Below are 26459 nucleotides of genomic sequence, written 5' to 3' on the forward strand. Positions count from 1 at the left end.
GACCTCCTAGCAGACTTCCAGAATCTGAAGGGCCTACAGGGAAGATGGAGAGGGATTCTTTGCCAGGAACTGTAGAGACAGAACAGGGAGTAACAAGTACAAATTGAAATAGGGGAAATTTAGGTTACATATACAGAACAAATTCTTTACTCTGAGGGTGCTGAGGCACTGGTCACAGGTTGCTCAGAGGAGCTGTGGATGCCTCATTCCTGGAAGCGTTCAAGGCCAGGTTGGACGCAGCTTTGAGCAACCTGGTCCAGTGGAAGCTGTCCCTTGCGTCGGCACGCTCTTTGGAACTAGATGATCTTTAAGGCCCCTTCCAACCCAAAACATTCTGTATGATCGACCAAACATCACCTTCTCTTCCCCCTTCCCCTCCCGCACCCGACTGTTCCCTCCCCAGGGACGGGGCGCTCAGGGCTAACCCCGAGCTCACACGCCTCCGTGGCGAGGCGGCGGGCACCGCCCATCCCTGGGCGGGCGGCAGCGGCGAGCCCACGGGCAGGGGACCGCCCTCAAGCAGCCCCGCCGCTAAGAGCCGTCGGTACCGCCGCAAAGGCCGGGCTGTTCCCCGGTCCCCTCCCGAGGTGCCGCTCCGGCAGGGACCCCGCGGGCAGGGGTTGGGGGGCGGCAGGGCAGCGCCGCCGCTCCGCCCGCAGGGGGCGCCCGCCAGGCCCTACGGGGAGGGCAGCGCTCCCGCTCCCGCCGCCCTTTGCCTCCGACCGTGACCCCGCAAACAGCCCGGGGCTCCAATCTGCGGGCCCGGCCCTGCCCCTCCGCCAATCCGCGCGCTCCCGCCCCGCCCGCGCCCGCCAATCCGCGAGCGCGGGCCCGCGCCCCGCCCCCACAGCCAATCAGGTGCCGGCGCGGCGGCCGCGCGCCGCTCCTCCCCGCTCCCGCCGCCTCCGCCGCGCTCGCTCCCGCCGCGGCAGCGCCGTCCCCGCTCCCGCCGGCTCCCGCCGCGGCTCGGGCAGGCGGACGGGCGGCCCCGCGACCCCCGCCCCGCAGCGCCCGCCCCAGGGGCTCGGACCGCCGCCCCGTCTCCGCCGGCGCAGCACGAGCCATGCTGCTCCTGGCCGCCGCCTTCATCGTGGCCTTCGTCCTCCTCCTCTACATGGTGTCGCCGCTCATCAGCCCCAAGTCTCTCAAGCTGCCCGGCGCGCACGTCGTGGTGAGGGAGGGAGGCGCCCCCCGGGAGGGGGACGGTTCGGGGGGAGGAGGGAGCGGGCGGCCGCAGCCGCTCGGCCTCGGCGCTGGGGGAGGCGGGGGGGCTTCCGAGCCACCCTCCCCCGGCCGTGGTGTCCGCTGGGGAGGGGACGGGCGGAGGGAGAGAAGCCGCTCCCTCCGAGATGGGGGCGCGGGCTGCGGGAGGAGCCAGAGGGGTGGCTGCGGGAATCCCGCTGCAGGAGCGGGGGGAGCATCTCGGCGGGGAAGGAAGGTTTGGGGGTGCAGCGTGCCCGAGGAGGGGCTGGCGGCCGGGGAGCCTCAGCGCCAGGGGTGCCCGCGGGATCGCGAGGAATCCTGGCGAGCTGGCGGTGACACCCCGAGCTACCAAAAGGCGGGAGCCACAAGTCCCGGGTGATAAGGAAATGACCTGTCCCGATGGCTCTGACAACCGCTGTGTGTCCCAATTGGCTTAAGGCGATGGTCTGAGTCACCATCTTCCAGTCTCAACGCTGGCTTTTTGAGGCATTCCTTTTGCGCTCTCCAAGTCACCGGTTACCTCGAGTTTTGTTTACTGTTAGCGTCTCCCAAGATATTTAAGTGGTGGTGGGGGGGGGGGTAAGGGTTGGTGGGTGCGCTCATAAACAAAAGGAAAAACGTATTGTTTCCTTGGTCTAAGAAACCAAGCCAGGTATGAGGAAACGGAAAAAAAAAATAATACAAAGGAAGTGGTCAGATGGCACTGGGGCATCTTTTCATCTTTAAGCACGTAGATATCGATACCTTTGAGCAGTATTTTGACAAGGTAGTAGAAAGTAAGCCTTTAGAAAGAAGCCTTCAGAAGAACGTGCTGTTAAAACAGTCCGTGAGTGGTACGCCACTAGAAGTTGTGTGAGTTTGTGGCTTGGGGAAGGGGGATGGAGGAAAGGGGAGCACTACCCAGGTGCTTTCAGGTTGAAAAGTAATGAATTTGGACGCATAAGAGCAAATGAGTTAAGCAGTTCAAAGATTCATAGTCCTAGCATCAGCTTTTTAAACTCAGCTCTAACTCCCCAGGGTATGTATGTTCTGTGCAGAGAAAATGTAGTATACTGTTTGGTTAAATTTACTTTAAAGGCTGAGTAGTGCTTGGAGATGCCTTTTATCAGAGTGGGAGTTTGGGATAATCCTGAAGTGAGATCTTTTAGGTATAAGTGAGTTTACAGATACTCTGAGGTTTTGGTTGCTAGATTTTGTTTTTGGGGGTTGTTTTGGAGGTTTTTGTTTGGTGGGGGTTTGGATTTTTTTGGTGTTTTTTTTCTTTCTTGAGCTCTGTATGATGCCTGTTGTTTGGGGTTTTATTATTATTATTTTTGGAGTTCCTCTTTGGAGGATGGAGCTGTCCTCAGGGTAATTTAGATCTGTCCGAGTTGCAATAGTATTTCCAAGTTACTTTATGCAGTAGGTGTTACTTGCATGCTGTTTCTGGCTTTACAGCATCATACTCTGTGTGAGGTGTGTTCAAGGTTGCTTTAAGGTTCTCAGGTTATGGCTCTTTCCCCACAAGAGTATGATTATTAAGGAGGAACCTTTCAGTACTGTGCAGAAGCAAAGGTGAAGGAGACTTAAGGGTCTTCTGTGACTTTTATGAAGAAACAGAATAGCAAACATAAAAAGTTAAATAGATTTTATTTCAGGTTTTTTGTTTGGTTTTATTTATATATACAATGATTATCCAGAGCTTTGTTCATTCTGTATAGTGATTAAACACTTTAAAAGTTAATTTTGCTGGTTCTTCTAATCAGAATCAGAATGCTTCATTTAAAAAATTTCACATTGAAAATTATGAGAATGTTCTTGTTGGAGAAGCCTCCCTGTAGCTGTTGCTGCTAATTATATTAGCAGTTAAGTTCAATTTGGTACAAGAGGAAGTCTAAAGAACAGTATTCCTGCATGTCTTATAAAATTAGGAGTTTAGCTAGAGAAGTAACTACAAGAATATATTAATGGAGGAAAAGGCTGTAGATATATCTAACTTGATTACACAAATAGAAATCTGCGGGCAGACAGTTTTATTGGTGTCACCATTTGCAGAATTACTTGTTTGATTTTTGACTTCAGTTATGCTCTTAAAGTGTTCATGAAAACTAATGAAATATGGAACAGTTGTTCCAGAGTTCACTACTTCTTAGATTTGTAGATGCTGTTAATAATGCTGGACACTTGTACATTTAGATTTCAAATTTTCTAATGTCATGCATAAAGAAAAATATTGGATGATGGTAATGTAAATCAGAAATATTGTTCAATAAGGCTTTCCACTCTGTGTGTATGAAGTGAATTCTTTCATCATATGCTGGCAGTAAATGTTCTCTGCTACTGAAATGACTGAGAGACTTCATAAAAATATTTAAGGACCATAGCATTATGTAAGGACTTCTTTGAAGTCTTCTCACAGAAAACCAGCAAAATCTGTTTAAGTATCAGGCCTCGGTTAAACCCAGTCTTGAAATAAATAAAAGAATAAAGACCTGCAAATTGTATGTTTAGCTGGTTAAGCCCTTTCAGAGGGAGACTGATTGTCATTGCACAGTAAATATAATTTTTCAGGATATACCTCAATAAATTGCTTTTCTGAAGCAGAAAAAAATCAGTCTTATCTACAAACTCTTCTTTCTGGGGGCCTGTTGAAAGTATGATGAAAATATATCTGTTGCTTTCCTGAAGGAAGATCATTGGGCAACTTAAGAGGCTGTTACATACCAATTGTAGAATTTTCAACTGAAGTCAGCATTCTTTTCACTTCTAATCCTTCAGAAAAAATATTTTTTTCTTCACTCCTAGCAGTTATGGTTAATAGATGTTTGAATTATGGCTAAGTAACTGACTCTGCCTGCCTTTTGGGATAGGAATTGGAAGCAGAAAACTTGTGTGTTTTTCCCCTCTGTCCTCTCCCAGAGTCATTTGCATGATGGAAGCATGACTCTTACACTTGCTGTGTAAGGCGAGACATGGTTTCTGGAGAAATCATAGAATTATAAAGAGTCTCTTATTCTTAGAAAAGAATAGGACTGCTATTCAGAGTGAGAGCCTGCAGAACTCTGAGTTACTCATCGTCTAATCTTGTGGGTTCCCCCTCTGCCCATATCTGTAATGTATTTTTGTGGCCCCACTTAGCATCATTTAATTAAAAGGACTTCTCTCAAGTTGGCTAAGGCATCAGGTTTAGCTTATTTTAAACAGAATGTCTTTTAGATGTTTAATACTACTTTTTTTTCTTTTTTTTTTATTTCTAACATGTCTAGGAAAATGTTCTCAAATAAAGGATATAAAAGTTACTTTTGTGCTGTAGAGCTGCTGCTCCTTGTGCTGGACTTCTCTATACTTTGAAATTCAGAAGACTGTTTTATACATCTTTTATTTTGCCATTGACTTTAACTCTCTCCTTGGGTCTCAGGCTACATACTAGTACGTGTCGTCGATTCTGTAAGAGTAAGCTATTTTGGTAGCTGGTTATAATGGTAGATAGGAATATGAAAAAAGGATAAGACAGTCACCACTGCTTCATGTGCACTGTACTCACTTGTATCACATTTGTCAGGGATGTTATGCCTGTTCTATACATGTTCTCTGTGCCTTTTCTTTTCCTTTTTCTACAGAGGTACTTTGCTTGATGGAGAAGAATGCAACAAAAACTTAAGATGTCAGTGCAAAAGCAGCGTTCTGTAAATTTCCTGAGTGACATTTGAAAGCTATCTTTGGTGAAATTTTATTGGTAGTCCCCTCCTCTTGTTTCAGCCTTAGTCTTTCTAAAACCAAGTTGAAATTTGTGACAAAAAAAAAAGAAAATAAACAAACAAAGAACACCCCCCCCCAAAAAAACCCCAAAACAACAACAACAACAACAAAACCAACAACACAAACACCAAAACGCTGAGATCTCAGTGTTATGAATGCACTTTATCAAAGTTTGTGAATTAGCAATGACAGGAAATGTAAAGATATTATCTGCTTGGCACTGTCTCCTGTGCAGATTGACAAGAACCCTTTCATGTGAATGTAGTTCAGGATGGTCATGCCAAATCCTCCTGCAGATGGGTCGTCTTTAGTCCAGAAGTAATTTCCCCACTTCTGCATAGAACCTGACTTGATAGATAACTGCAGCCAACTTTAAGGCTGGTCAATCTTGGTGTCTCAACATTATAGCTCCTGTGTTGGGGCTGATATGATCTGTGGTTTGGATACATCCACGTGGTTTGACAGGAGGTCATTTTGAGTCTAGTCAGGCATCCTAACCACTTACGCCAGATTAAAGGGATGTTCTGTTTCAGTAGAACTAAATACCTTCTACTGGAGCACTGTCTGAAAGCATGAAGCCAGCCTGCACCCAGTTCTAAGTGAAAGTTAATAAGTTCTTTTGGAGATACCATACCAGGTTTTGATTTTGATTACTCCTAATGACAGTTCTGTTAATTTGGAGTTGGACTGTCTCATCAATTGAAGTGAATTTCCAGTATCTCAAATTTGAAACTCAGAGCAATTCGCTGTACCTCATCCCTCTATTTCCATTTATAAGGGGGAAATAAACCCTAAAGTTGAACTCTGTTATCAAGAATTGTAGCTTCAGAAGTTGGAGCCAGGTGCTTTTATGAACAGCTAGTTTGACATATTCTTAAACATAGAAACAGCTCAATAACACTGCTCAAGACCTGGTGGTGCTGCATTCTGAATATCTGAGTTAATACTAGGATTTAATTGTTCCTTCTTGTCAAAAAATTAGTCTGTGATTTGAGTTGCAGTGACCAGATTTTTTATTTTTGCTAACTCCTTTGATGCTGGGTTACAGTGAAATTTAAAAATGGGATCAGTGGCAATTCAAATGTTGGATACAAATGAGATACAGTGTAGAACCATTGGCCACAATGGTAAGTTCCCATAATAATGTCGTCTTTAATGGGGTCGATATGTGCTCTTCTGTTAGTTCTGAGCATCTGTGTTAGTAACTTAGCTACCTAACAGACTTCATAGATGTGCTTAGGCCGACTTCACTTTTTCACTAGTGTTAGGGATTTTTTTTACATTAGCGTTCATGGTTAACATTCCTGAAGAATGTGTATATTACTAACAACCGCCCACATGCTTGTAACAGCCTCCCACCTAAATGCTAAAGTTCCCAGCTAATTGATATTTCATTTTGTCATCGACCAATCTGACATGAGCCCTATCCAGTGTTCTTGGGTATGACTGTAAATAAAAACTTCCTTTTTCCATTTCTTGCATGGCTTCAGACCTTGTCTTTCTGAAATAAATATTAGCCTTGTTTGACAAGCTGGAGACTTGGTGCCAGTACCTTCACCTGCAGAAAATTCCTCAAGCACTTGGTGTAGTTGACCCATTCATGATACTCACCAGTTTGTGCAGGTAGTAATCAGCTGTCTTGCAGTGCTACGCCAAAAATTGGAATTGGAGCAATCTGCCATGCACCTTGATTAGTTCATGTTCTTGTGTATTTGCTGCTGTTGAAAATCTGTAGAAGCATCTCTCAAGTGCTGTGGAACTGAGGTCTGATCGAATGTATCCCATTATTTTTTCAGATACGTATTGAAATCTTGCAATGTATTTTAAAAACTTTAGTGTATTTGTGACTTCTTTCCATAACAAAGCATTAAATTAATTCTGTGGTTCCGCTGAAGTCCCAAATCATTAATTAACACTTGCAACTCTTGCCATCTTCATTTACTCTGAAAGCAGTCATCCTTGGTTGATAATCTACAAGCCAGGTTTCACATTTCTAGAACAGGACACGCATCTTGGAGTCATCCTCAGAGGTTAGTGTGGTGTGAAGCTAATCTTGCAGAGTCAGTTAGAAGTTAATCTGAAGCAGTTCTCTCTAATAACAGAGGAAGCCTAAAGAGCTGAAATTAGTCTTTGTGGATGTTACACCCATTCTTGGCCCATTTGTGGCTGAAGATGAACCAACCAGAAACCATGGATAGTGTTGTAAGTCTTTGCTGGGATTATTTGATATGCACTAAGCTGTATTTGAAAGTAAGTGGTAAAATACTCAAATGAAAGAAGAGTTTAGTGACTCATGGGAATGTACTTCTGACTCTTCTGACATTACTGCCTCCAGGAGTGGAAAGAATTTTGTGGATAGTGCATCTCTGAATACAAAACTGAGGCACTGGCAAATGAGGACATGACACAAGGCTTTTGATAGGGTGTGTAGTTAGAAATTGGGATCTTTGCTCTTACATTAATTAGCTCAATGCCTCCATTTTCTTAAAATGGAGGTGATGTGTTTCTCTGGAGTCTTTGGCAAGGTTTTGATAAAAAGCAAAAGATGATGATTTTCAGAGAAATCTGAATTTCATCTTTTTCCAGTTAGTAGGGAATTTGTATTTCTTAACTCATTTCATCAACATGGGTTTTTTTACAATAACTGCTTCTAGGTATTTTGTTCTAGTATTTTCTCAGTATGACTCTTGATATGTTGTTAAAGAAAAATTCAAATAAATTGGGTATATAAGGAAGATACCAGTGTCTATTTGAAAACCAAAGGCACATGCAGACTGAGAATGATCCAAGTCATCAAAAGGCATGTCAGGCAGACATTTTTATTTTAGTCAAAAAGAGAGGGCAGGGTTTTTATCTGCATCTTGTTCCACATGTAGTTCATAGCTAGGTTTATTGAGGTTAGTGAGAGAGGTGGTAAGGTGACCTTAGCCTGTATAGTGGTATAATTTGGCACGTGTCCTCCATGTGATGGACAACTGTAGTCATCCCTGCATTTGTCTATAGACAAAATATTAACTTCCTGTTTACATATAAGACTACTTCAGTGTTACAGTTTGGAGGAAGAAGAAAAGGTTGCAGAAGTTTAGGTGCTGGAAACAGCACTACATTGAAATTGAGGGATGGCACAGGGGCAGATCAGGGTCCAGACTGGGGGAATGACAAATATACCACACAGAGACAACTGTTGAGTTAGTGGAATTTTTCTTTAATAAGAAAGAAGGTATTTTCTATTTATGTTTATGTGATGATATCTTCAGAAGGCACTATACAATTGCCAATTTTACAAATAACTTCTACTGTGACAGGTATGAAGGGGTGGTATGTAATTGTGTTATTATGGCACTAATAGTGATTTCAAGCTTCTAGCAACATGCTTTTAGAAATAGCATACAGACTTAGTCAAAAGCATGTGAGAGCGCTGACGTGGGAGTGGGTCTAAGTGTGCCTGACATAAAAAATGAGCAAAAATTGCCACTGAGGTAAAACTGGGTTTGGGGTAGAAACAAAGATTCATCAGTCTACTCAGATCATATTTTTCATTCATACTGAATAAGTAAGCTAACAGTATCTTCTGTATTTGTATCTCATCGTGTAATATTTTAACCTCAATATGTTTTCAGAAGTTTCATTTCATTTGACTTGTACAGATGGGAGAAGGTATGAGAATATTGGACTAACACTGCCTTTTTCAAATAACTTTTAGGTGACTGGAGGCTCCAGTGGAATTGGAAAATGTATTGCTATTGAATGTTATAAGCAAGGTGCTTTCATAACACTGATTGCAAGAGATGAGGTAAGTGTATGTGTATTTTCTACTGGCTAAACTCTGTTCACAAAATATAGGTGGTGGGGGATAATTTTGGAATTGATAATTATTCATACTTCTTTGGTGTATATTGTAAGGGGACCCTAGGCATTCCAAATTAATGCCTTTGAATAGCAGAGCTGGCTGCCTTTTTAGGAAGCATAGCCCAACACGGAATTTGTGATTAGCATGCCTTAAAACTTTGCCAGAGCTATTGCTTCTGTTAATGGCATTTATTATTTCACTTAGATCTGTGCCAGAGGACGAAAGCAGGAAAACCCCATATTCTTTAAAACTGTAGAATTTCCCTACAGTGACAACTGGGGGATTAAAAACAGTTCCTAAAATTCACAGAATATATTGGTGTCTAGTCAGCATTATATTTTTTACTAGTGAAAAACTCTTCATCATCAGGAAAAAGGATTGGAAGATTTGGAAGAAAAACGATTGCTTTGTCGGGTTTGTTTTTCTTTTTGGTTTTGGGGTCTTTTTAACTAAGGGTATTCAGATGTAGTTGGAATGACTCTGTTTTCGGAATGGGCTGTTATTTTACTTGTAGAGAAAAAAAAATATTTGGGAAATAAAAGCATATAACTGTTTTTTGGCTCTCTGTCCCAGCTGTCTTTGATAATTGACTTACACTAGACAACTTACTTTGCATAACCTTGAATGTAGTCAGAATTAACAGAATTTTTCTTGAAAAGATTATGGCAATTTGAATTTACCAGATTTTAGGTTTGTCACTGTGATTTCATGACAGTGACTGTTCTTCAGAAAAGTTTATGTGATGTCACATACATATAAAATAGAGCCAAAATAAAGGAGAAAAATTATTTTCTACAGCATTAGGTGCTCTCTGTAGTATGGAACAAAAGCATTAAATCTATAGAAGTCATTACTGGCTTTGGAGGACTAAGTGAAAAACAGATAAGTGAGCTGTGATAGCTTGATAAATTTCATGTTTTGATCATATGTCCATAAGTCTTTAAAATTACAACACTAAAATGCTTTAACTAGTCAAGGGTAACTTTGGGCTTTAGGGGATGTTTTTAAGCCTTATTGAAGTACTGAAGACTAAAATTGCTCTCAGAATGACAGTGATTTAGCTGTCTTTTTATCCATTTCAGAACAAGCTGTTGCAGACAAAGAAGGAAATAGAAAAGTATTCTGTTAATGACAAGCAGGTAAGATCACTGGTAAGAGGGGCTTGTGTGTTTTGTTTAAGATAATCACTACAAAGTAGTTCTGTAGTCCTGTCTTTAAACCAAAACTGTTTGACAAAAATAAATGAGGACTCAGTATTTGAATTCAAGATTCAGACTGTTTACATGACATGTTCTGAGCTCTTGCTATGTTTGATGTTGCTTAGCTAGTGCGTTAGGCTGCTTTTTTTAGTAAAAGATTTCTTCAGCTGTAGGTGTAGCATGCTTTTTTGGCTCAGTGCAATTTACTGTCACTTGATAAGCATTTTATTCTTTAAGATGAAGTGGAAGAACCAATTTTTTTTTCCTACAAATATCTTGCTTTTTGCATTTGTTTTGGGAAAGAAGTGTAGATATTTGTTCCCAGGTTTATTTCACTACATCATGCTTGTGTTCCTTTTCCTGGCAAAGTACTATAACAGATACACAAGTTAAATTTGTGAAGTTCTGAGACTTAATAAACATAGAAGCTGCTTTGCTGAATAGATAACGCATTTGTGCCTAGAGGCAATGATTTAGACCTTGCAGAAGTACTAACTTAGAATAGGTAAGCTTGCTGTGTTCAAAACATGCAACTTCGAGGCAAAATGCTAAAACAATTTTTTCTCGGTACTAATAATGAAGGGAGAGGGGAAATAATATTGAAACTGTTGATATCTTTGACTTCTCCTTTCTTGTGTTCCAGAACTTTGTCGATCATGAAAGTCACTTAGTAACTAAGTTAGTTTCATGATTACAAATAGAAGCAATTTATTTGTCCATGAAAAGGGATTTGAATTAATAAATTAGATATTCTGTTGAAAAGAAGCAATGAAAGAAGTTGAATATTTGCAGGCAATAACGTTAGTACTAGTTTATATAGAATTTTCCTAATGCCTCCATTTGTAAGATTTTGTCTTCACTTCCTTATATTTTTGTCAAATGGCTCAAGATGATTTTTTTTCTGTACATGCTGCCTTACTCAGATCAACTTTGGTTGAAAATCTAAGCCATTTGAGGTGAGGAGAAACTGTATTTTGCCCATTAAAAAAAAAAAATCCTGGTAACCATTTTCTTTTAGCTGCTCTAGCAGTTTCCCAAGCTTAGCATTACAGTTAATCCCTTGTCAAACACTGTGTCAGGATGTTCTTGTTAAAATCTGTCCAAGCTTGATAGATGCAGACTTTTAAAAAGAGTATTATTCAGTGCATGTTCATAAGAGTTTCAGTGAAAATCTCCAAAAGTACCTTCAAGGCTGAGCAAGTGTGGGCTGAACAGGACTGCTTTGGCAGAAGCAGCTTTGTACTTGCAACCAGGTTAAGCAGTAGGCAGTGGAGGTGATAGGTAGGCCAGCTCTTCTGTAGCTATTGTTGAGTGGTGGACATGGTCTCAGGGGAGCCTGCCTGATCTAAATGCGAAGAACAGAACCAGAGAAAGCAGGGAGTCTGGGGCAGAGCTTGCACTGGAACAGCAGATCAAAATCTGGGAAGTGACAGTAGCTGAACCAAGAGAAGCTGTACAAAAGGATTACTGAAAGAGTGTAGAGAAGGATGATGTCTGGTAGTGGATAGCATGGACAGATTGTTACGTTTGATCATAGAATCATAGAATGATTTGGGTTGGAAGACACCTTAAAGATCATCTACTTCCAAACCCCCTGCCATGGGCAGGGACACCTTCAACTAGACTAGGTTGCTCAGAGTTCCATCCTGGAACTCTGCCTGACCTTGATCACTTCCAGGCATTGGGCATCCACAGCTTCTCTGGGCAACCTGTTCCAGTGCCTCACAGTAAATAATTTCTTCCTATTGGTATCTACTTGCTTTCATTAAAGCCACTCCCCCCTGTCCTATTATTACATGCCCCTCTTCAGCTTTCTTGTAGACCCCCTTTAGGTACTGAGAGGCTGCTGTAGGGTTTGCCTGGAGCCTTCTCTTTTCCATGCTGTACAACCCCAACTCTCCCATAGGAGAGGTCTCCATAGGAAAGGTGCTCCATCCCTCTGGTCATCTTGATATTCATCCTCTGGACTCACTCCAACAGGTCAATGTCCTTCCTGTGCTGGAGGCCCCAGAGCTGGATGCAGCACTCCAAGTGGGGCCTCATCAGAACAGAGTAGAGGGGCAAAGTCACCTTCCTTTACCTGCTGACCACGCTGCTTTTGATGCAGTGCAGAATAGGATTGGCTTTCTGGCTTGCAAGCACACATTGCTGGGTCATGTCCAACCTCTCATCCACCAGCACCCCCAAGTCCTTCTCAACAAGGCTGCTCTCCATCTGTTTATCCCCCAGCCTTGTATTGATAACAAAGGTTGCCCCAACCCAGGTGCAGCACCTTGCACTTGCTCTTGTTAAACTGCATGAGATTCCCATGGACCTTTCCTCAAGCTTGTCCAGGTCCCTCTGGATGGCATCCCATCTTTCAGGTCTGTCAGTTGTTCCACTCAGCTTGGTGTCATCTGCAAACTTGCTGCAGATCCCTTCGCCTGTGTCATTGATGAAGACATGAAATCGTCCCATATCAAGCTAAGATGTAAAGATCCTCCGCAAAGATTACTTTTTTCTTGGGCATGTTGCTGTCACTGTTCAGCTCTTGGATATATTCATGAAACCAAGTTGCATTGACAACCAGTGTCTGACATATACATACATTTTAGTGTTTGCATGTGATGTTCGAGTGGTGATGGTGGGGCTTTTATGGATATAGGTGTGCAGTGGAACAAAAATCCTTGCCATTAGAGTTTTTTCCAATATTTTTAAAATCCTTTTTCTGATATAGAATATTCCCAGTTATTTCACTGGGACTTGAATTGATCCTTTATTGGGAAAGCTTTATTAGTGATCCAACAGCATGCAGTATTTAAAACAAATGGTAAGAAACAGAACTGGGGATATTAGACTATTTCTTGTAGCATATTCTGTGTCCTAGATGTGGATCTATAGTCTATGCTTTGTAATGAAGGTAATTAATATATTGTAGCAGAAAGAACGTATGATAATAGAAGCAGAGAGGTGAATTGTATAATGTGATAGTAGTCAATAAAAGTTGCGATAGTTGCTGAGCGTGTTGTTCATGATATAAATAATCTATGCAATCTGACATATTAACAAATTGCTCCAATTTTGATTCAGAACTGTGATTTATTTAAACTCTTCACTGATCTTGCAAAGACATCCAGATAATAAATCGATGTTGTTTTCATTCAACTGCTCTTTTGTTTTTAAACATACGGAAAAGATAAATGTTTCCAAAATGTAGTACATGCCTTAAGGGGAGATGCATACAGTCCCACCAATAACTTGTGCCACAAGTTTACTCTGATGTCCAACTACACACAATGCTGGGAGGCAGGAATAGCCAACCTGCTGTACAGGAATGGCAGGCAGATTCTGTTTATGCAGCTAAGAAGTGTCACAGTCTGACCAGGGGCAGGACTGACAAATGACTAGCTGCCAAAGCAGTTAGTTACGCTGTGGTAAGCTTTTGTGTGTGTGTGTGTGTTGTGCCCATCTGCTCCATGACAAGTGGTCATGAGGATACTTGTTACAAACTACTGATAACTTTATTTTATTTCACCTCTGAGTTTAAATAGTTGACCAAAGTAACAGAGAATATAGAAGTTGGAACAAGAATCCAGGAATCCCCCCTTTTATTGCAATAGAAGATTTCTTTTCAAGATGAGGAGTTGCCCTGAAGCTCTGTTGATGGCTTAGCAGAGAGGGTAACTTATTTGTCAATACCTGGCATTTGCAGCAGTCTTAGAGTTTGTAAGTGGTAGCCCAAAAGAAGCAGTGCTTGCTTTGGCCAGAAGTTGATTTTGAAGGTGCTTCAAAGGTAGATCATGAGACTATCTTGCTGAAACTAATCAGTAACTTTCAAGGAAATGGCCTAACTTTTAGCTGACAAGAAAACTTAGATATCAGTATCATCTATTTTCTGTTGTCCTGCCTGCCCCTTTCCCCCAATTCATCCTTAGCCAATGATTATTTTAATTTTTCTGTATCTTTCAAATTAAACCCCTTAATGTCTGATTTTGAGACCAGGAGTAAATATTACTTCACTTCTTAGTTATTTACAACTCTGTGCAATGAGTCAATTTATCATAGAATTTTTATTTTAGTTTTGTCCTTGACATGTCCCCATGAAGCAGTAGACAACTAGGTTTACTACTATTCTTAAAAAAAATATTTTATGAAATAAGGAGGTAGCGTGCATTGCAAGTACTAAAGTTAGCAGGTTTTTAACACTTGCTTTCTAAATTTTGGAACAAAACTTCTGGTGCTGCACTTTCAGGGCAACACTCTGCAACCATGCCTTTCTACAATGTGGGGAAAAGTAGTTTTTTTCTTAAAGAGGAGCCTAAGCCACACAAATGGTTTGACTTGTTTAGCACTGATGAAAGTTAAATGTATCACTGTAGAATTTTGATTGTCTTAGTTAAAATAGATTTTACTAAACTTCATGTAAATAGCTCAGGCAATAGTGTATCTTAGTACAGTAAATTAGAGATGCTATTTTCTACGACTTGCTGCTTTGAGGATCATGAAGTGTTCATTTGTTCTTAATGTAATCTTTATTATACTAGAATGTGTGTGTGAGGGGGAGGAGCTCGGAGGGAGCAAGGATTGCTTTCTCCAGTGTGGCAGAGGTGCAAACTGTCCTGTCAAAAAGACTTTTTTTCTGGAAAAGATACAACATCGGGCTTGTTTCATTTTGAAAGGCTGAGACTCAACAGTTACTGGACTTAGTGTGTTGTGACAATGTTCTTTCACTTTCCTTTTCTAGGTTGTACTTTGTATTTCTGTTGATGTGTCTAAAGACTATGAACAGGTGGAGAATGTTCTAAAACAGGTGAGGAAAAAACTGATTCACCTATGTATCTTAAGCCTTATCCATGTGTGGTATTTCTATTGGAAATAGTTTCTTATAATTTATACTGTGATATAGGAAGGTTTTTTTCCCTGCTAAAAAGTGTCTTAACCTCTATCCCCTTTTCCAGGCTCAGGAGAAGCTGGGGCCAGTTGACATGCTTGTAAACTGTGCGGGAACATCAGTTACAGGAAAATTTGAGGATATTGAAGTGAATTCTTTTGAAGTGAGTGAGCATACATTTTTAATTTCATCATATGATAATTTCTTATTTAAGCATTCTAACAATTAGATTGCAGTCTTTGCAGAGTTTGTAGGAGTACACTTGATTTGTGCTTGCTGTCAGAGTATCTTTAGATTTGCAAGGGTTGCCCCTAATTTCTCATCTATCTATCAGTCCATTGATGGGTCAGAAGAGTGAATTATCCTTCTGGGACAGAGTGTCCTCAAGATGGCAGAAAAGCCTGGCATTTATTTTTGTAGGTTAAGGCACTGTGAAAGGCACTGAATTTCACATAGTTTAATTTTTTTTTCTGGTGAAGATTTTTAAAAATATTTCTAACCTGTTTAAGAAAAATTCAGCTGTTATCAATGTTCAGTAGTGAGGTGCAGAAGTTGTTTCAGCTTGAGAAGCTGCTGCTCTGGTGAAAAGACAAAAAGCAACCCCAAACCATCTGTATTTTGGTTACTTTATGCCTGCAGCCCTCAAACCTCCATTCATCTACAGATAATGTTGAATAATCTGAAAATATTAAATAGGTATAGTTTTATAATAAGTCTGAATCATCCATTCTGTTGCTTGTATAGACTATCAGTTGTTTTTTAGGTCTTCTAGAGAGTGAAATTCTCCTTATCCTGGCAAAGATTAAAATCTCTGAAATGCATAAATACATTGCATTTTTCCTGTTTCCTGTTTTAGAAGACTCTTTAAACTTTCAGTATGTTTTCATACATAATGCATAAATGTATTGCTTCCTGGACATTGTTCAGGTTAGCTTTTCCCTCAAATATTCTTTTTTCCTTTAAGGACATATGGTTCACAGTATTATCAGTATCCTGGATGCTATTAAGACTTATAGATAGACAGGATTTCTTTTGGCTTGAAGTGAGTTTTTTAACTATAAAAGTTTATGAAGCTGTAGAATAAAAAACTGTTGTTTCTTTTACCAGCTGATAGAACTACAGATCTAGTGAACCTGATTGTTAAAGCAGACTGAAATAGGGGGATTTTGATAAGTAAGACCAAACAGCTGGATCTGTGGCTCAAATACCATATTAATATCGTTTGTACAGAGATTAATGGCAGTCAATTATCTGGGTAGTGTTTACCCGAGTCGAGCAGTAATCGCTACCATGAAGGAACGAAGAATGGGAAGGATTGTATTTGTATCATCTCAGGCTGGGCAATTAGGCCTGTTTGGTTATACAGCTTATTCTCCAACAAAATTTGCTCTTCGAGGGTTGGCTGAAGCCCTGCAAATGGAGGTATGTGTGCAATAATTTTAAGTAATTTTGATTATAAACATTTTTTTTTAAACTGTCAGTGAAGGACATTTTCATTTAAATAGTTGTTTCTTGCATTGTGCAGCACCGCTAATATCCATGTGCTATTGGCCCTTTTTTGGCAGCAGTACATTCCTATTGCTTCGCCTGGGGTTGCAGAAACTAAGATGATTTCAATTGCATTAGAGGGAATAGATTGAATCTGTTCCTAGAACTGACTCCCTCATGTGCAGACATTTTTTTAATCTTTTCACTAAAAGGACTTGATTTTTAAGACTTGAGTAAAAGTCTTCTTCAAAGTCCTAAGTGCAGAATGATACTGAAGATCACATGGATGCATGAGGGGGAGGCTGGTGATTCCCACCTTGCTTGTCAGTCCATGGTAAGTGGTATGTGAACCATATGAAACAGTAATACTTGCAAGCTAGAATTTGATGACTGGCCACAAAAAAAAAATTGTGTTGACAGTGGTTCACCCTTCTAAATTTTGATACATATAAGCTTTTTATACTGCAATGATCTAAGCTCATTCTTAAGTTCTGACTAAAACCAAACACCCTTTTCATTATTCAGTGGAACAAGGTTGGTAAGTACATTGTAGTAAGACAGATAAAACTGATTTGAAAATTACTTTTCTTATTCTTCTGTTAAGAATGTATATTTGAGTTGCTAAGTGTTTATATAAAAAGTGCCTGTGTTTAGTTCTAGACCCTTGCATATAGTCCCTGTTGTATGCCTTTATTTAGGATAAGAATGTGTGGTAAGACTGACTCTAGTCACTTCTGGTCTGCCAAATAGAACAACGCAAATGTAGGGTCTTTCTTCAGGCTGGTGACAAATATTTTTGTGAAGACTGAATTACTCAAGACTAAAAATAGGGTGTTTATGGGCCTGCGATGTGGTATTTCAGTGTTTTCAATATAGAATGTTTCATAATAAATAAAAATGCTTAATATTTTACGACACTTTACTTTATCATAGCCCTCTCTAATATTTTCATTAAAAGCTTTTTTATTTGCATTGGAGTACAGATTTGCATTGTATTAGTTTTAGAATAGTAGTGCGCTAAGGGATATTAATTCCATGACACTTACATACAAATACATAACTAAATGCAATCCTTGACGTAAGACCTTCCATTTTTCCTCACATTTTCTACTTATTTTTTGTCTCCTTAGACTTTGACCTCTTGCAAGTTTTTACCATGAGTTGAAAAGCCTTGTGACTTGAGTATGCCTCTTAAAGATAACAATTTGAATTTTATGTTTTTGTTGTTTATTTTCTCTTATTTGTCCAGCAATGAAAATACGTTGATGGAAACAACAAGGGAAAAGCCTGTCAATGTGCCCCAGTGAAAGCTTTTTTGGCCTTGTGTTTACAAATGTTGGGTACTGGTGTTTGGCAATAGTTTAGTCTTTTTTTAAAAAATGAAATTGGTAAAATTATAAACCTAAACTACTTTCATATTCCTCCTAAATGTCTTAGATTCATCAAATAATTTGCAAAGTCTTTACAGACTTTTATTAAAAAAGCACCACAACCCCCTTTTTAAAATCTTTGCTGTTGTGTTTTTTCACTTGACAAAGCTGCAAGTCTTGTAAGTGCTGAATACTTAACACTAGAAGCAATTTGAATTCATGCTTCCTGAATTTCATGGGTACAAGAGAAATCAGTGAAATCATGAGGGACATGTAAAGGCTGTCAGTATTAAGATAATACTTAATACTTTCGTAAAACACAGGTAAAACCTTATAATGTCTACGTGACGGTGGCCTATCCTCCAGATACCGATACACCTGGATTTGCAGAAGAAAGTAAAACAAAGGTAAATTGTCCTTCAGTAATACTGAATTTTTTAAGCTTCATTTCGTTATAAGCAATGCATTTTATATTTCATTTATTTCTGTAGTATTTTTGAAATCAGGGCATATTAAGATTTTAAGAAGTACTTATAAACACTTCAGTTTTATCAGTTTTTAACTGCTCAGAGTTATATAGCTTGTAGGATAATTTCATGTAGTTTATTGTTCTAGCTTTAAATGGAAGAACTACCTGCCTTTAACATCTGAAGCACTGCAGAGTCTTCCTGCATACAATCAGAATATTGTTGTGGAATAATAAACTGTAAAATCACTGTTTTGATATTAAAGCTTAATAAAACAAATATAATATTCATATTTTGCATCTTTGATAATATGCAGTTGTTGTGACAGATGTGACAGATGAAAATAAACCTCAGTTCTTTCAGTGCAGTTGCCAGCCTAACCATGCTGTATGAATGTATATAATGACCCAGTTCCATAATGGCTGTTCTTTAGTATTAAAGGAAACTCTCTTGCACTGTGTTTGCAGTGGAAATTACTGTCTCACTTTTCAGAAGGATGTGTCAGCAGTAGGCCTTTTTCATTTGAATTACCTTAAAAGTGAAAGTTTTGACCTCTAGTAACCTCTTGTCATCTACCATATCCATACATATGAAGTATTAATTCCAAAAACCACATTTAGGCCCCATTTAGACCAAAGCACCAGATAACCAGAGAAAAATCTATCTTATTTTTTGTTTGCATACTGTGAACTAGAAATCTGATATCTAAGGATATAATCTTTTCAAGCATCTTTTCAACATGCACCATCACGTATAATTGGAAATTGGGTTTGCATTCCATTTTGTCTTTCACTCTTTGAATAGGAATCAGTAGGGATTGTATAACACAATTCTTACTTCATCATTTCTTGATACAGATATTCTGTATTAAATGTATACTCCCACACATCCGCATAAAGTGCCAGAATTAGACATCTGCAGATACTTGTGTAGCTTGCATATTCTCTGGGATTTTATTCTTCATAATAGCCTATTTCAGGGAAATACAGTCACCAGCAGAATGCATTGTTCATCTAAGATTTCTCTTTAAAAGAGATTCAGGGAGATTTATCTTAGTTGTCAAAAAAAGTCTTGTCTTTTAAGGAGAGAATTATGCTTTGTTTTAGCCCACATGAACTCTCCGGGTGACTTACTCCTAATATGATGGTGTACCTTAAATCTCTGAAACGTTGCATTACTCTGACATTTCAGATAGTCATTTGTTGTGGCATTTATTTAATACTACTTAGCTTAGAACATCTGCCTCTGTAGTTTGCATTTCCTTAGGACTGGGCCATTTTTCTCTGTAATCGTTGAATGTGGTAAAATAAAACATCAGGAACTAGGATACAACTTTTCTGTGTCTTTAAAAATTAGCTTTTTTTTGTTTTGAGGTAACTGCTTTACAAATGACAGCCGTGCTGACTAGCCAGATCAAGGCTAGTCAATCATGGCTGATTTCTGCCTGCCTTATTCTCTACAGTCATTAAGTTTAGCTGTTGCTTCAGAACAGCTGCTATTTTTTTCCCAAACTTGCAGTATTTTAGTTACTGTTGATATCCCTTTATCTCTTTCAGATCTGTTTGATACTGGCCAATAAGCTTAAAAATAAATAAGGGCTATGAAATGGAGATCTGATGACACAAATCCTATCACTATAGGAAAGCATGTAAAAGTTGTTTGTATGTGATTTCTGCTGGCAAAGATACTGATGACCCCCCTTAAAATACACATACTAAAAAATAAAAGTTTCAGTGAGCCTGGTCGATGAAATCAGAACTCATAATTCTACAGATATTTGGAAATAGGCCTGTTTCTGTGAAATTTAATTACTGTAGTACTTCAAATTGATAGTGAGAAACCTGTAGTTGCTCAACTCTTCCCTGGAAGTGCTTTTTTTAAAGTATTAATCTGAGAATTAAACTAGTCCCAGTATTTGAGTAGGCTTAAATGCTTCAATTAAATTTTGTTATTAAATGTAACTGAATTAGCCATTACAAGTGAACTTGCAACCAATACTCCTTTCTCCCTAATTTAGCGTTGTTTTTGCCTCATCAGTGGAACCATCTGTCTCTAAGATATTGAGCATTTAAATATTTCCTGGGCAGTTATCTCTATAACAAATAATTTTATTTGTTAAAAGGACGTTAATGACAAACATGCTTCTAAATACCTTAAATCATATTTTTGCCATTTGTTTTTGTAACAGACTAAACTTGATTGGGGTTTTTTGGTGAAAAAAATTGTGACTGCTAAAATAACTGTTATAATTGCTTTCTTCTAATGAGGTAAAAAGGTATAAATGGTCTAAAACACAAAGAAATAAAATGCAGTGATGGATTTTGGTAGATACCAGTGTGTGGAGATGGAGAAATTAAAAAAAAAAAAAGGCAAGCTGATTTGTAGGATCTTAAAATATTTTAAGGCCCATCTTTTACTTACATTTCTGGCAAAAAAACCAAAGATGGACTAACACAGGTGTTGAGGAGAAGTAGTTTAAGCATTTTGGTAGCTTCTACTGAGAATAAAATACTTGGGAGGAAAAAGCCATTTCATAGTAAACTATATACAAAAAAAGTACTACTCAAGGAAAAATTTGTAAAATTTTGTAAAATTAGACTATTATTTATGATCTTTAAGTGTATGTTTTAGGTGACAGTATGATACCACTTGCTAACAGTGATGTCATCTATGAAAAAAGACCCAAAACTAAAATTTGACATGCATATTTTTCTCTCCTGTGTGGTGTTAGCTAAACTTATATTGGTGTTTTTAGATAAACTTATATTGGTGTTTTTTTACTAAAGCCCTTAGAGACGAAGCTGATTTCTGAAACTTCATCTGTTTGCCAAGCAGAACAAGTTGCCAGAGTTATAGTCAAAGATGCCATAGTAAGTAAATTATGTTTCTAAAGTATGTCCTGTGTTGAAGAGGCTAGGATCACGTGTCATGCTTGCTTAAGACCATAAGATAATGGCTAAGCTAAATGCAAAACCAATTTACACAAAACAGTACTCTTTGGTTAGTTTGAACAGGATTTATTTATTTGCTTTATTCTTCTTTTACCACTGTGCCCACAAATGATTTTACACAATCTCTTGAAAGTAAAAGGTATCTGAAGTTGTACATAGACAGAATAAAATGATGCATCCGTATGATGCAATGTCTCAAAGGTAGATTATGACTGTCTTGAAAGCACTAAACTCTATTGACTTTTTATGTATCAAATACCATTTGTCTAACCTCAAAAGCTTGTTGTACTGTCTTATTTTTCTTGAAGATGAGTTCATATAAAAATAATTATACATAAAGGAAGGCAGTTGACCTCTTTTGGCTTTTACTGTCTAAAGTATGTGATTTATGAGTGATTACAATACATAAAATGCCGTTCCTAGTGATTAAAGGTGTACTGCTTTTCTGAGGATTTTTTTTCCAATGTTTTGTGCTAGGGAACGCTTGCATGCTTAACAGAGTACCTTGGAAAAGAAACAAACATGAAATTTCATGATCATAAAGCACACTGATTGAATCCTAAAATCTGCAATTATTTTGCAGTTCCAAATACTCTTGACCTTCAGTGAGACATCTACAGCAGGTGTTCAGTTTTGAAGTTTTTACAGTATTTTCACAAATACAGCATATAAACACAAAATCATATCTGATTTTGGCGTGGTGAGTTTTAAAAGCAAGTACTACCTCAACACAGTATTCTCCTTTGATGTTTAAAGAAAACTAATCTCCTCTCTGACCTTAAGAATCTGGTATTTCTATACCATACTTTCCAGCACTTTGTATCATATATTAGTTCAGATGTGGTCTTTATGCACTCTAGCCATCAGCTGAGAGACTAAAATAGAAATGAGAATGTATCTGTGTGCTTGCAGGCCTCTCAGGTGTGTGCTGGGAAATAATCAAATCTAATAACCTCTACTGCTTTGCATAGATTCACCCCTAACCCTGATTCGGGAACACCACCTTTTCCTTTCACTTCCGCATTCCATAGATCTAGTCCTGCACTGTTTCAGACAGTCTGTTTTCCAGCATAAAGTGTAATGGAAACAAAGGGGAGAAGCCTGGGAGTCAGAGCTATAGAGCTGCAATTTTACTGATGAGTAGTTAAAAACCAAACAACCAAACTTTTTCCTCATGTCAGTCCCCCCTTTTCTGCCAGCTGAAGTGCTTAGCATGAGGAGAGCACATTAAAAATCCTTGATGTAGATGAAGAGGGACCTGTTACCTAACATCTGAAATACACTCCCTTACCAAATCTCATGTGATAAGCAAACTAATTTTAACAAAATGCAAGCTGTATTTTATTACACAATTCGGGTAGTGATTGGTGGTCTGACAGAGTTAGGGTGTAATTCTGTCTCTGAAACGTGCTTACAGTGAAGACCATCATGCATTTTATCCACCATCTGTTTTAAGCATGCCTCAAGAAGAAATTTAGAGCCTCTATATCTTGTAAAAATCTGCAGCAATTTAGCACACCTCTCTCTAAAGACAGGTTAGCTTCCTTGTCCATTTTTAAGTGAATGCTTTTTGGAATGTTGCTGTATAGCCCCAAATATTTTTTAATATTTTGATTCTTAATTGAGGTAATATTTTTTTACATAAAAATATTTCTTGTTAGTTATACAGTCATCTGTGTCCATCAGGAGTAACTGTTGAAATAAGACACATCATGATTTGCCACAACTGGGTAAATTCCTTTTTGTTTTCTTAATCCTTCCATCCAGCAAGGGAACTTTAACAGCTCAGTTGGATCAGATGGTTACATGTTGTCAATATTGACAAGTGGAATGTCACCAGTTACTTCTATTACTGAAGGTCTCCAGCAGGTAAGATCTGGGAAGGCCCTGTTGTCACAATTTTTAATAGTTCAAAATACTTAAAAATGTAGAACATTATGTGAATATTGAATGTTTTTTCTTCAAATGGCTGTTAATACTGACAGGTTTTGAAAACTGCAGTAGTATTTTCAAACTGAAGTTGGCGGGTGAGCTAAGACCACCCCCTGCTACTCAGGCATGAACTGTTACATAGTTAGGTTGGTTTTCATGAGTTTGTTTTTTGGAGGTTATACAACACACCTGCCTAGAACTTTTTTTTTTTTCATTTCATGACTAAATAATATGCTGCAATCCAAGATCCTAAATTAATTGAAGGATGTTTCTCTCTGTTTCCAGGTTGTTTGCATGGGCATTTTTCGAATCATTGGCCTATTTTACCTAGGAAGTTTTGACAGCATAGTTCGTCGCTGCATGATGCAAAGGGAAAAATCTGAAAGTGCAGATAAAACTGAGTAATCTTTATTTTGAGTGGAAAGAAGAATGTCAACCAGTCCTGGACAGCTAGCTGCTTAAGTGGGACTCAGTTTTGCTCCTGAAGGATTTAGACTGGAAGTACTTGCCTGTGTGACAGAGGAGTCCCCTCAAAAGCTATGAAAGAAAGCAAAAGTACAACTCCAGAAAATGCCAAACTATGCAAAAATGTGAATGAGGATTAGATAGTTGTTTTTTTTTTTTTTTTTGATGATTTGAGTTGGAGAGAATTTGGAGAGCTTGTAAGTGATGTGTAGAGTAGAATTTGAGAATGGACTATATGCGGTAATTCTGGACAAATACTTAAGTTTTCTCACTTTGGTGCTTATGGACAAAATAAGTACCATGACAGACCAGGCTGAAATAGATTGAAGTCCCCTGAACAAGTTGTTACCTTTTGATAATGTTTTGGGACTGCTTTTAGTTTAGATTTTTCTTTGGCCAATCTACAGATCCTTCTGTCAATGACAGCTTTCCTTATTCTATCCAACATGTGACTGTGGAAACCCTGAGATGGCAAATACATTTGTATGATCCAAGCTTTCTCAGTCTGGGAGCAATTAAAAAGTATGGTTTAATATATGCATACTTTCTAAAGGGAGATGAAGAACCCGTTCCCACAGAGAAATGCTAGGAGATGTGATCAGGTCTGTAGCTCTTCTGGCCTTTGAAGTATGTTGTGAACAACAAAAAAAATCTTACTAGTATCAAATGTGTTGATTATGACTCAGCATTTTAAGCCATTGAAACAATGTACAATTTTTACAGATACTCAATCTGCCAGTTTTTGCTCTGGAAAGGAAAGTAGCTTAATGCTACTGTAATACACATTATTTCAAAGCTGCAAATCATGAGCCAAATAAGTAGTTGATGATAGAATCAATTGTAATTAAAATGCCAGGCTCTTCCAGTAGCAGGAATGTAGCTTTTTAGGGCAGAAGTGTCAGGAGGGAGGAGAGAGGTGTGTGTCAGAATGGCCTTCCACACTTCATTTTATCACTACATGGAAAAGCTTTCACATGAGAAATTATTTAAAATATTCTCCTTGTATGACCCACTTCTAATTTGTTTCATTTACATAACATGAAACAAGGCTGCTCAATAGCTGCTTCAGAATACACAGAACCCAGTGGTTGTTTCTAATAAATCTCATTCAACACTGAAAAGCTTGATGCATAGCAATGATGTTTTAAGGGTGCACTATATATACTGTTTATTAAATGGACCACTATAGTAAGTGCCTTGTGAGCTGCTTTTTTTTCAAAAGCTGCATATTTTGTATTTGTTAGCACTGCTGTGTTTTCGATGTCATATTTTCCATTTTCATTCAGTACTCTAAATCTAAAATTATGTGTAAAACTGAGCACTTTCACTTCCTTGAAAGTAGTATTTAACAACCAAAATAAGCAAAATTTGATTGTTTTTGTTAAGATATTCTCTATATCTATTTAAGAAGAGGTATTCAATTAAACTGAGATGAAAAGTAATAGGTGGTTAACTGGAAAACCTTAGAATGTAGTTTATTGAGGTGATTTATTTTCCCTCTCTGAATTAGGCTAACCACTTTTAAATTTTCTTCACATATACTAAACTTGCTTTAATACCTGGTTTACAAACATATTTTTCAAAGAGAGTCACATTGGCACTCTCATTTTAAGTGGTTTGAGTTCCATTAGATTGCAAATGTTGAGGCATTATTGAATTCTTCATGAAGCCTATGTTTTAGGTCCTGCCTCCGGATTTTGTTTAGATATATAAAGTTGTGCATGCCTATAATATAATGCTAATTTTGAGAACAGAGTGTATTCCTGCATTTTTAAACAGCTCAGCTTCAGTGCAAAGAAATCTAGTGTGCATATGTATTTCCTGTGCTGCTTAATGTGAATGACATAAGGGAACATTTATCATACATCCATTGTCAACATCGCTGTGTTTCCTAAAGCAACCTAATGCTATTCAGACCCTATGATCGATGTTAACTCTTGTTTTGATGAAAATCAAATACTCTTTCGACCACCTGCAAAAAAATACCAAAATGGGTGAGTCAGTTGTGCTCTAGTTTGAAAAAAATGCTTCTGTAAATTATTCGATATCAGCACGAGCTTGGAAGTCAGGACTTAAAACCAGTAAGCCTTTGGATACTTGAATTTTTGGATTGTCAGCTTGGAATGCTAAAGGGTTTGCATTTAAGAAACATAATCCAGAAGGTCAGAGCACACATGACACTGTGGCAGCTGGGCCTCTAAAGGTGTCAGGTTGGGCATCTTTGATCACCACTCACTACTTCTTGACTGAAGAGTCCTCCCAATAATGACTGATATAATTCAGTGCAAGTGTCTGTGAAGGAGAAGTAAGACTACTGGGTGAAAGTTTTGGCCCTGATCTACAGAGACTTCAGTTAACACCTAATTTTGCATAGTGTAAGTTGTTGTGTTGACAGTGAAACTTAACGTTGAACCCCTCAGCAATTGTGGAAATTGGAACAAGGCAAGTTTTTTGAATCAAGATAAATAATCTTTTTTTCAATGTTCTATTTTCTGCTGTTGCAAGTTATTGATGTTAATTTTAACTGATAAACTTCTCAACTGTTTTACTGTCAAAACAAGGTAAATTGTCAACTACAGCAACCTTTGGTGTAAATTTTGTTTTCTTATGCACATTCTCTATTTACCAATGTACTCATTTTAAGGTCCAGTATAAAGTGAAGGAGATGCCTTGTAATCTTGTGGAAAAATGTTTAGCAGTTGAAAAACTATTTTGCCAGTTTAAATGTTACAAAACCTCTGCATTGAAATGTTTTAGCCGTGTATTAAATCCGTGAAGATCTTCAAATAGGCTTTATTACTTTTTGTCAAATTGTCAATAATTGAATCACTTGTGCCATATCAGTCAGTGTCTTGTCTCGTTTTCTTGGTCAATCTTTAGGATTCGATTTAGGCTTGGATAGTCTTTTCCATTCCATGTAGTTTCT

At 38.5% G+C, this 26459-nt stretch overlaps 1 protein-coding gene across 1 annotated transcript; it reads left to right on the forward strand.

Annotated features, from left to right (window-relative positions):
- The first annotated feature begins 867 nt into the window (after positions 1-867).
- On the forward strand, positions 868-26320 carry KDSR (3-ketodihydrosphingosine reductase). The gene is made up of 10 exons (XM_051799376.1): positions 868-1171; positions 8645-8734; positions 9874-9930; positions 14714-14779; positions 14928-15023; positions 16091-16282; positions 18042-18125; positions 20972-21055; positions 22904-23005; positions 23354-26320. Exons 1-10 carry the CDS (start codon positions 1064-1066, stop codon positions 23471-23473), a joined length of 999 nt encoding a protein of 332 aa, XP_051655336.1. The 5' UTR covers positions 868-1063; the 3' UTR covers positions 23474-26320.
- Positions 26321-26459: the final 139 nt, after the last annotated feature.

This window comes from Manacus candei, unplaced genomic scaffold (genome assembly GCF_025592945.1).
Source record: "Manacus candei isolate 608988 ecotype Guabito, Panama unplaced genomic scaffold, ASM2559294v1 h1tg000049l, whole genome shotgun sequence".
NCBI classification, from domain to species: Eukaryota; Metazoa; Chordata; class Aves; order Passeriformes; family Pipridae; genus Manacus; species Manacus candei.